We start from the raw sequence: 12282 nt of genomic DNA on the forward strand, positions 1-12282 counted from the left end.
ATGAAAAAATTAAAAAATATTTTTCGAAAAATATTTTTCCTCATGCCAAACACACCCTATGTCTATGTTATTTTTCTCTTCAAAGTGTCTAATTTTTCTGAAACAAGTTTAACTTGCACCAATTAAAAGGAACAAAAACAAAACTAAGAAACTAAACCCATCGGAGTTGAGGGCTAGTAGCCTAGTACTAAGAAACTAAACACATCGGAGTTGAGGGCTGTATTTGGCAAGCTCTTTGCCGTCAAAAGTTGAAGTTGAGGGTTCAAACTCTATCAGTGATATAGTCCCCTTGACCCCACCCTGATATAATTTAAAAGAATAAAAAGTAAAAGAAATTACACGGATCATATATTTTGTTCCATATTGTAGTGTCATAGAAAAGCAATTTCTCAAAATAAATATCTAAATGAATGAGATTCTAGGAAAAATGATCCTCTATGAATACTTTAAAGAAACACTATGCAGATAACATAACCATCCTCAAACGCATGCCCACTCCTCCAGACTTTTTCTGAACAATCAAGAATTTCCAGCGACTACACTTGAGAAGATTAGCATGATTTATATCTAATGAGACCTCAAGAAATTTGTTGTTTATTGTTAGTGCTTTGCATCTTTTCTCTAGTTCTTACGTTGTTGTCATTATTTCTATTGTTTTCTGTCGATAGTACTGATAATATGTCTCTCTTTTCGTCTTCTTGAGCCGAGGATCTTCCGAAAACAGCCTCTTTACTCCCTCGGAGTAGGGGTAAGGTCTGCGTACACTCTACCCTCCCTAGACCCCACTTGTGGGATTTCACTAGGTTATTGATGAGACCTCAAGAAATTTTAGATCCAACTCAAACTGAGTGGCCATTTTCTAAAACTCCCAACAGCATATGCATCTTGAGGAGACGCAGTTCGTCTCATAGATAACCTTATATGTGATGCATTTTGCAGATTTACTCAGAACATAAGGCCAGTAGAACAGCAAGTCATAAAACAAAATGGTATTTCTGCAGTTAGAGATGTCGGGCGCAGTGGAGATCTAACAATAAGTTCGTATGTCCAGCAGAACCCAGTGCTTCTGCCACATCGTTATGTAGGGAAACCAATAATAGGTATAGGTAAACATAGAACACACTCTTTTAACTCAGAACCCAGTGCCTAAGTTCTAAATCCACCACCACTGGTGGGACAAGAAAACACCCCCACAGGAATGCATAATTGGAAACTCAACGTGATCTTAGCAAAACGCCCTCGCAATGAGAAAAACTTATGGCTTGAGACAACACGTGAAACAGCAAATAAGATGCGCGCACCCAAACTCAAACAATAGACAGCCTAACACACACTTTCTGAGTGAAGGAATGATTGTACTAAAAGGCTGCAAACAGCCATTAAATATCCAATACACCACCACTGCAAAGAAAACATTCAGAGGCATACATATTAGATTCTGAAGTATTTGCTTAGCCTTTAACAACAATCACTTGTAGAACTCAAAGTCAGTGTCAGGCTTCTTAACATTGGTCCTGTAACCCTTTTCGAAGTCCTTGGGAAGTATGACATATCGATTCTTGCGCACTGCATGCATACCAGCTTCTTGACAGATTGCCGAAATCTGCAAATATTGCAACATACATCACTAATGCACCCACAAATTCCAATTCATTTTCATTTCGCATTAGTATCCAGCATAAAATAATTCAGTCTTGCAGGAAAAAGGGAAAAACAGTTGCAGCCAATTAGAAAGAAAAATTAGCTCATTGTTCTTTTGTTTTTTGGGGGGTGGGGGGTGGGGGGTGGAGGTTCTTCCACATTTTTTATCATTACCAGAGCATCCTACAGTCACCCGACAAAATTGTATAGAGTTAAAAGACAAACCTCAGCAGCACTGATTTTATCAGGGCGAGAAACGTAATCTTCCAAGTCGACCTCATCACCTAAGTTCATCTTAGCAGTGCATACCTGCCAAAAAAATAATCCAGCATTAGTTTGGTTCATTCATGCGAAACACAGGTAGACTGCAACAGAAGCAGAAAAGCAATTCAGAAATCCATCTACCTAAACTTCTACAATATTTTCCTCTTCACTTCTTTTTAGGGGAGGAGAACGACGAAGAAGAAGCAGACGACATCATAATATAACATAAACCAAAACCCCACCTGAAAAACAAGCCTCTTTTGACGTCTATCAGGCAAAGGAAATTCGATCTTCCGATCTAGCCTTCCAGGACGTAAAAGTGCAGGGTCCAGTGTGTCAGCTCTATTAGTTGCCATAATAACTTTCACATTCACCGTTTGGTCAAACCCATCCATCTACAAAATACAAACCCAAGGGGAAAAGGTGGCTCATCAAACAATGCAGAGTTTTGTATCCTTCCAGAGCTACTTTAAATCTATGTACAGAAGCCTACCTGATTTAGTAGCTCCATGAGGATACGCTGGACCTCTCTATCAGCTCCAGTCTGAGCATCGAACCTAGCAGTAGCAATTGCATCAACCTCATCAATAAATATGATTGCTGGAGCATTTTCTTTGGCAAGGCGAAAGACATCACGAACCATTCGTGGGCCCTGCAAGAAGCAGTGAATAAGTGAGAAGACAAAAACTAGAGTAGTAGAAACAAATGGTGTCTCATAACTCTTCATGAACACAATCTGATCTAATATCACTCTTCAGTCAGGAAGAGAATGAAATTTTAACACGAACAAAATTGTATATTATCTGAAGTTGCATAGGAACTTGCAGTGACATGATATTGATCTGAAGTTGCATAAGCTTGGGGAACATGATTGAATTCAAAGCTACTTGCTGAGAGAGCTGAACTGATCGGCCAGGTTGGGTGCGATGAAAGCAAGATCTGTTTCTACAGCCACTTCTACATAAACTGTTCTATACAAATGTTTTACTAGTCAAGATGATCGAGGCAGGGAAGTCCATGTCTCTATATCATTTCTATGGAGGAATATCAAGACATTCTATATTACTTTGTAGTGAGAGGATCTGGACGAGGCTTTTGTTACGCCAAAAAAGGTAATCAGAAATTAAAAGTTATTTAGGCAATTGCTATTGAGAGAGGTCTTGACTTTAAGTTCTACAGAGCTATACGGGAATCAGTCCACACACCAAAGACTGAAGGTGAATTGACCACTGGGAGGACATGGATTCTAACACGGAAAGGGTCAAAATTACGCCTATAGTTTAGTAAATGGTTTAAAATTATCCTTCATCAACTTTTTAGTCCAAAAATACCCCCATTTTCTAAAATTACCCCTCGAGCCTTGTAGCAACCGTAAAGTTGTCTACGTGTGATTTATAGGTCACGAGTTCATGCCGCAGAAGTAGCCACTAATACTTGCATTAGGGTAGACTATCTACATCACACCCTTTGGGATACGGCCTCCCCCGGACCCTGCGTGAATGCGGGATGCTTAGAGCACCGGGCTGCCCTTTTAAAATTACCCATCGATTTAACAGCAAAACTTGTGGGCCACGATTTTAATGTGTTGGAATTTTTTTACTGGGCCACGTGGCTCTTTGGGTCAGACAACAAATATGGGCAATATTACCCGCCCCATTATCCGACCCACCCATTTCTTTTATTATCCTGGTTAAAAAATTAATAGTTCTCCTCCAAAAAGACTATCTACTAAGCTCTCTTTATTTCTCTCAAAAAATTTCCTCTTCGTTGGAAGTTTAGTAATTCTGAACAAGTACCATCTTGATTTCCTCCCGGATGAAGATGATAAAGTTGATGATAATAGTGATGGGATTATGGACATTTTATCGCTGCTAATTACTGGAAAATTGTTTGTCACTTCTTCTTCCTCTTTTACGGATAATGAACCAGTATTAAAAGAACCTCTCTTTTTCTTGAAATACTCTTTCTTCAGTAAAATGGAAGAGGGATGATGCATCGAAAATGGTACCATTTTTTCTGCTTTCTTGATCTGCTGTTTGCAAGATTTTGAGGGTTTTCCATAGCATCTCTTTTCTGGTGAAATCGACAAATAGCCAAAACTTTCTAGCTAGGTAATGATCGCCGATTTTTTCTCACTCGCTCCCGAATTTATATTCGAAAAACTATCTGCTGCTTTTGTATCTAAGGTTGGGGTTTTTTTTTTTTTTTGGGGGGGGGAGGGGGGGGGGGTTAAAATTCAGATCTACAACGTTGAACAAGTAAAGATAGAATTTGGAGTTATGAATAATTTTGATAATATTTAAATGTGGCTTTTGCATGGGGATTATGAGATTTAGTTTATGTATTAAGGTATGAAGATAGAGGATAGTGTGAGATCAGGAGGAGTTGTACTGAGGAAAAAATTCTTCTGGTTGTTTAATTATTAAAAAGAAGATGCCAGAATGGGCATAGGAGGAAGGATCAGTTATTCACAAAAGAGGTCAAGGTTTGTAATGAACAATTATGAGTCAAGTGATGAGATGCCAGAGTTAATTCAAAGAAAAACTCAGTTGGGCTATATTTTGGTAATGATTCTATTGTTCTAAGTTGCTCGGACACGGGTGCGGATGTCCAACATGGGTACGGATTTAGAGATTGGATCCTTCGAAAGGTAAATTCTAAGATCCAGGGCACGGATACGGGTGCGAGGATCCAGCTAAAAATAATTCAAAAAAATTGATATCTCTAAATTATGAGAAATTTTATGGAATACTTAGGTATAGCTTGTAACGTGTGGATTTCTTTTTTATTCTCAAGTAGTAGATAAGTAAATGATTGATTTCCTAGATAACTTATGCTATTTACCCTAATTTTGGTTCTGACTTCGGGAATCAAATTGTATCTCGTCTCAAATTTTTCCTTCCGTCGTGGTCAAAGTACCCAAAATTGTTTAACCAGATCCAATGCGGATCCCATTCCCACACCCACATCGATACGGGTGCGGCACCTAAACTGCCGTGTCGGAGACCCTCAGCTATTGTTTGTCAAAGATTATTTTTTAACCCGAGTAACAAAAGGAATGGAGCGGTGCGAATAATGGGGCAGGTACTATTACCCATATTTGTTGTCTGACCCAAAGAGCCACATGGCCTAGTAAAAAGATGCCAACACATTAAAATCATGGCCCACAAGTTCTGCCTTTAAATCATGGGGTAATTTTTCAGCAATAAAAATAACGATGGGTGTATTTTTGGACCAAAAGATGAATGAAGGGTAATTTTAAACTATTTACCAGAACGATGAGGCAATTTTGACCCTTTTCCGATTGTAACAACATTGCAATGTCAAAATACATTTTGAATTTATATTTTTTAAACAAAAGAATTCATACATATAGGAAGGATTTACTTAGGGAAAAATAATACGAACTTCTCTCTTAATTAGAGAATAAAAGACAATTTAATATTACTTGTTACCACTAGGCTAAAAAACAATTAAATACTACTTGTTACCACTAGCAGAAACGGATTTAGGGGGCGGAAGGGGTTCGCCCAAACCCCCTTCGCCGAAAAATTACACTGTATATATAAGTCAAAATCTATTTTTTACCTCTATATATTAAGTTTTGAATCCACTTGACACAACCCAAAAGTTTAGCTTAGTGGTCAAGGGGGTTCAAAAACTTTGTAAGGTCATAAGTTCAATTCCCACTAGCTACAATCTTTTTTAACTTTTTTTATTTTTGAACCCCCTTCGCGGAGATCCTGCCTCCGCCACTGACCACTAGGCTAAAAGACAATTAAAGAAAACATATATGATTCTGACGAAAGCTATTCTGCTAATCACCTCTTTTCAACTTGTCCTTCATTTGGATTTATAATGGATAGGTTTGCTGAACACAGCTCATCAACAAGTGCAGGGTGACAGCCCTAAGCTAGCAGGATCATGCCCCTCAGTCAACAACATTTTTTTGTTTGATAAAGTAAGGTAGTCAACAATATTCTTCTTTAGTTGCAACGTTCTTGATGATTTCTATTTTTTTTTATTTTAAAAATTGGGTAGCATCTTTCATACGGTTTCTATATTTGTAGCTTCTTTCAATGATTTCTATATTTATAATATTTAATTTAAAAGAAACAAATAAATCAACATCCTATGCTAGACATTAATCCAGCGAATCCTCATGAAGCGAGGTAGGTCATACAACTTCGAAGGAGATAGTAATAGCCCATTGCCTTATTCTCACTCCCAAACAAGGTTACTACATAGGAAATTGGAAAGTTAAAAAAATTAAAAAAAAATATAGGCCATAGGAAGAGACTGAATGCTCTTCCAAGCTCTTTTTAGGAAATATAAGCACTTTAAGTGACAACTCTTTGTCACATATCATGTTGTTAAGATAGATTTAGCAAACATTTACACTGGTGATTAACAATATATTGATGCATAAAAATGACAATGTTTTGGGAATTCTAAGGCTTCAATACATACCTCACCCAAGTACTTCTGAACAAATTCTGAGCCAACAACCCTTATGAAAGCCGCGGTTGTATGATGTGCTACAGCCTTTGCGAGCATAGTTTTCCCAGTGCCTGGTGGACCATAGAGCAAGACACCACGGGGAGGATCTATACCAATCTGCTTGTACAAGTCATGATGAGTCAGAGGTAGCTCAACAGCTTCACGGATTTCCTGCTTTTGTATGTCACATCCTCCAATATCCTGTTGTTAGAATATATAAGCTCAGTAACTAACAAACAAATTATGACCTGCGAAAGGTGGCAATGTGGAGGAAACATAATCAAAAAACATTAGAAGGCTATAAGAGTTCCTTTTCACAAAGCTTGGAAGATGGTCCCTTTAGAAGTCCAGCAATAATTTGCAAGGAAGGGTGCCAAGGAGCTTTCAAAAGCTTTAAAACAAAATGGTTTATTGAAGTTTTGCATACATAACAACTACTCTTCTTGGGTCCTTCAGCAAAAGACACAACTTATCTCAAGTATACAGAATGTGCCCTGAGAAGCCAATTGACCAGCTCTAGAACAAGCTAATTAATAGTTCTCCAGAAATGTTATAGGACCTAGAATTTTTTTTCTAACCAAGGAATCCTTGAGGACAGTGACAACGGTTCGAAACTAGGTGGATAATGGGATCGCCCTTCTACCTTCTCCACTTAAACACAACTTTTGTCTACGACCTGGCTCAACCCCAAGATGTGTGTCGAATCCACATATCATGTGATGTCCTCTTACAAGTTACAACTATACCAAAGCCTTAGGAGACCATAGTACCTAAAAATATTAGTTGATTATGACTTGCTTTGTAGCTACAGATATTCTTCTACACCCGCAGCCACATGTAGAAGTATCATCGATAAGATGGTCAGTAAAATCTACAGAAATTGGACTTTCTACTACATTAGATAAGTGAAGTTTGTCCCATAAAAAAAGTCAAGATCAAGATTGAGCTATGTCTTTCTTTTCCGAGGATGAAGCTACAGAAACATCTAAGTGAAATTTATGCTGAAATATGTGTGAAATTCAGAAAACTTCTAATTTCCCTAAAACACAATGACTTAACAGTATAGGAACGAAACTTGGCCAAATAGAGTTTAAAAAATACAGAGAATTCATACAGCCAAATCCAATTAGTTTCGAGAATGAGTCATGGTTGGTTGATTGATTGGTTGAATAAGACCCTGGTAGTAATTACTGAAACAAGCAGTACACTATCCCTAAGCAGATTTAACATATTTAAGCAGCACACAACCATATTTAAGCATATTAAACCCTAATCAACGTATAATTAAGCATAAACCCTACTTAAATAGTTCAAAGTTACAAAACTCACATTGTACATAACATCAGGTTTCTCCGACTGACTAAGCAACGAAATACTCGAGTCAGCTTCAGGCGGCAAAACATCAACGAGCGCATTCGAATGGCGGTGCAAAGCCACAGAAGCCGACGGCTTAAGAAGCTCCCTATTAATCGTACTTAATATCCTAACATAGTAATTCGACCCCGTAGTGGATCCTACAATCGCATTATTCGTATCAATCATCTCCATGAACTGACCGATCACTAACGGCACCGATTGGATCCGTTTAACTTCTTCCTGTGCACGCAAGTGTTCGCGACGGAGATTTTTTAGCTCGTCTTTAACGTATTCTTCTTGGATCTCAATGAATTCGAGTTGGCGTTGAAGTGATTTGAGACGAGCGTAGAGGTCGTCTTCACCGTCGGAGGAGGAGGGGATGGACGGTTCGGGTCGGGTTGAAGGGGGTTTGGGTAAGGGCGCTGGGTCGAGGACCATAGGGGAAGCCATTGTTAATGGAGTTGGGTGAGGTGGGAGAAGGGAGTTGTATAGAGGGATTTTTGAGGAAGAGAGAATGGAGTAGGGAACAAGAAAGGGGATGAAGGGACAGAATTTGTGTGTTTTGGACTCGGGCATGGATGCGAGTTAGTGCCCGTTTGGACATAAGAAAATTTTCCCCTTTTCCAAAAAGATTTCCTTTTTTTCAAATTAACTTTTTTCGTAAAATTTTCAATTTTTACTTGAACATGCATTTTGAAAAACTTTAAGAAAATTATTTTTTAAAATTTTCACTCAAATCGCTCACAAAACTTCAAAAACAACTCAATATTCTATTCATGTCCAAATATAACTCTAAATTTCAAATATCATTTTCACTTGGCAAAAAAATCATCGTATTTTGAAATTTTATAATTCTTATGTCCAAACGCCCACTTAGTATCACTTTTATGGTTATACGCCTATCTATATTATATTAAAAGGAGAGTAGTGAAGCATGAGGTTAAGCCAAGTGGCGTATTGAGAAAATGTCACTTGACACATCAAGACATAATCTAGAAAATAAATCTAATCTATATCTATATTTATATCTATATCTATATCATATATAGATCCCATCATCAATTTTCCTTCTATATTAACTTAAATCATGGAAGTGAAAAAATAATTAAAAATTTATAATATTAAAAATATTAGAAAGATGTAGATTGGGATAACTATGACTATTTGTACTCTAAACAAGTTAAAATATAAATAAAGTAAATAAATTTATTTAAGATATTAAGGATTGATGACTTCGAAAATTGAAAAAAAAATCAAGTAGCACATTTTTTTTTACATAAAATACAAAAAAATATTTAAAAAAATATGTATTAGTTTTAAAAAGATATTAATTAACATTATTTAAAGTTAATAAGTACTCACTATTTTGGTCGTGGATTTGATTGGAGAAATAAAGAAAAATCCCACATTCAAAGGGAATGATTATCTATATTTATGATAAATAATATTGATAATTTTTACCAAATTCTTTAATTGGTATATTAGAGACAAGATGGGTTGCTCTGATGGTAAGCAACCTCCATTTCCAACCAAGAGGTTGTGAGTTCGAGTCTCCCCAAGAGCAAGGTGGGAAGTTCTTGGAGGGAAGGATGTCCGGGGTATATTTGGAAACAGCCTCTCTACCCCAGAGTAGGGGTAAGGGCTAATTGTATTTATCCATATTTAGCTCCTAGCAGGCTTTTAAATCTTAACAATACTTTAATTATAGGGTAATTCAAACTCAGTAATATCTTTTTTTGACCGTTTCTTAACCAAATATCTCATTTAATTTGAATTTGAACGGGAACATAATTATCATGCAAAAATTATACATAAACTAAAAGTGTGTGTGTGTAATTACGGTACCATAAAGGACTAATATCATATGACAAAGAATATTCATATAATATTATTCCTTATGTAGAAATTAGGATATTTACAGTTTAAATATTACCATATAAGGGATAATATTATATGCCAAACAATATTTGTGACTTTTATCATATTGATATATTAAATTATTAACTGAAAAATAAAATATATATTTTGAATTTAAATCTAATCATACTTATTTGTAATTAGCATTTAGTAGGCTTTTAAACATTAGCAGTACCGTAATTATAGGGTAATTCAAACACAATGACATATTTTTTTAAAAGAATTATTTCTTAGTCGTTTGTTTAAATTAGAATGGAAAGGTAAATATCATTTAAAATTTATACACAACTATATATGGATATATGGGTCTAAAATTATCATAAAGAAATAACATTATATGACAAAGAATATTCATATAATGTTATTCCTTATATGAAATATTGCAATTCAAATATATTACCATATAAAAGATAATATTTTATGCCAAACAATATTCATGGTTTATCTCATATTTCATTAATTGATATATTCATTTCTTAACAGGAAAATAAAGCTTAAATTTTGATTTAAAAGCTAATTATATTTATCCATATTTGGCACCCATTATGCCTTTAAACCTTACCAATAGCGTAACTAAAGGGTCATTCAAACTCAATAATATCTTTTTAAAAACTAATTGTTTCTTACCAATTATTATTTAAATTAAAATTAAAAGAAAGAAAAGTTAAATTCGATTGGGAAGGTAAATTTCATTCAAAACTTAACATGTGAAAATAGATAGATATATGAGTCTAAATTTTAATTGAGATAATCTGGTGGTACATGTATAATACTTTAGTAAATTATTTGAATTCAAAGGTAACATTTTATTATATTCGTATTGAAATTTGAAAAATATAATAAGTATTGTTGCATAAGAAAATTAAGATTATATGTGGCTTAGATCTAAGGTAATTAAATCTGCATATTTACTTCATTTATTACTTTTAATTTGTTTACATTTGAAGAAAAATATTAATATGGAAAAATTAATTCATATTTTAAGTTTCGCGTTTAATACATGGAAGTGAATAATTGATTCACAATCAACGACATATATGGTAAAATAATATTGTGATTAAGATTCACTCAACATAAGCATAGGTAGAATACTATATATTCGGATTCTAACCCTGCAATATTATACGAACCTCTAGGTTAGTCTCTCAATTTTTCTTTTTCTTTTTTCTACTCTGAATGATTTATGTTAATAAAATTATGATCTCTTCAAATTAATTTAGTATTTGAAAAGCTTTTTTGGTTAGACTAATACATTCTATGCTTTTATAGTTTTGTACTAGCAAATAGCACAAGTAATATTTGTTTGTCAAGCCATGTAGTTTGTGATGAGCTTATATGGCCTGCTACTGCGAAGGTATGGTTTGAAATAACCGTTATTTTATTTTGGTGTATCGTTTGTTCAATCTATTAGAATAATTTGTTGGTTTCCTACAAATTTCACTACCAAAAGAAAATAAAGTTTTATATCTTTCTTCTTTTGAATTTTACTTTTCAATTCTTCGGAAAAAAACCTCTTCCTCATGGATTGTGATCAGTATAACTTACCAAAATGTTCTCCAAGCAATGAATAATATGCTAAGGTTTGAGATGGTGAAGCAAGAAGGTATACTTAACACACACATATAATATTTCCTTAATCCAGAATATGCTACTTACTCATAAGTTACATTAATAAATAAAAAATTAGAATGGCTCATTTAATCTTATTTTACTTATAGTAATTTTAATTTAAAGTCGTAACTTATTTTTTCCCCAATTTTTTGGTTTTACTATTATTATTTTGTTGTGCTTTACAATTAACATTACATTTGGTTTTTTGTTGTAGATGTAACTAAGGAAGCTGAAGGTCCATAGATATGATGTATAGAAATATTTCACAAATACAAAATGAACAAGTGTGATAGGGAACTTGAAATATAAAAAGAAGGTTTACTAGGTTATCAAGGTATATATTCATAATTGATTAAACTTATTATTATTATTATTGTTATTATTATTATTATTATTATTATTATTATTATTTGTATTTAACATTATATTTGTCTTTTGTCACAAATATATCTGAGGAAGTTGAGGTTTTCATAAATACGATGCATACAAGTATCTCACAAATGCAGAATAATAGTTGAAAAATGAACAAGTACGATGGAGAACCGAAATATATAAAGGAGTTTTACCAAATCACCCGTTTAAGAATTGACCAAATATATTATGAATGTACAAGAATTCTTTTTTTGGCATTATTCATTCTCAAGAGCACTACGTACGCAAATTTAAAATTATTTGTGTTATTATTTTTTTTACATTTTTTTCTTTCGTACACTAACTTATATGCATGACAATTATCATTTTATTTTTGGTGATACATGACTATTATGATTGTGTATGTCTTTGTTTTTATATATAGATAGATATATAGATCAACATTTTCAAAATATTTGTATTTATTGATTTAGTATATGCAACCAAAACTAATAAATAATAAATAACAATAACAATTAAAAGAAGAAAAATAGAAGGTAAGATTGAATACAATTGAAGCATATGTGATTTAAAATTTTAACTATGCTTATTGGCACGTTGAATACATTTGAAACATGAAAA

At 34.1% G+C, this 12282-nt stretch overlaps 1 protein-coding gene across 1 annotated transcript; it reads right to left on the reverse strand.

Moving 5' to 3' along the window:
- Positions 1-1334: 1334 nt before the first annotated feature.
- LOC104236691 (26S proteasome regulatory subunit 6B homolog) lies at positions 1335-8336 on the reverse strand. The gene is made up of 6 exons (XM_009790672.2): positions 7735-8336; positions 6376-6606; positions 2399-2557; positions 2148-2300; positions 1867-1950; positions 1335-1603 (listed from the first exon to the last, which is right to left on the reverse strand). The coding sequence occupies exons 1-6, from the start codon at positions 8209-8211 to the stop codon at positions 1469-1471; spliced, it is 1239 nt and encodes a 412-aa protein (XP_009788974.1). The 5' UTR covers positions 8212-8336; the 3' UTR covers positions 1335-1468.
- Between the last annotated feature and the right edge of the window lie 3946 nt (positions 8337-12282).

This window comes from Nicotiana sylvestris, chromosome 2 (genome assembly GCF_000393655.2).
Source record: "Nicotiana sylvestris chromosome 2, ASM39365v2, whole genome shotgun sequence".
NCBI lineage: Eukaryota > Viridiplantae > Streptophyta > Magnoliopsida > Solanales > Solanaceae > Nicotiana > Nicotiana sylvestris.

Excerpts from the sequence above, each read along its gene's own strand:
- LOC104236691 (XM_009790672.2), bottom strand. The coding sequence starts at position 8,211 with ATGGCTTCCCCTATGGTCCTCGACCCAGCGCCCTTACCCAAACCCCCT. Across the intron at positions 2,558-6,375 it reads TTCAGAAGTACTTGGGTGAG|GGCCCACGAATGGTTCGTGA; the intron begins GTATGTATTGAA and ends TGCTTCTTGCAG. Across the intron at positions 1,604-1,866 it reads ATAAAATCAGTGCTGCTGAG|ATTTCGGCAATCTGTCAAGA; the intron begins GTTTGTCTTTTA and ends CAATATTTGCAG.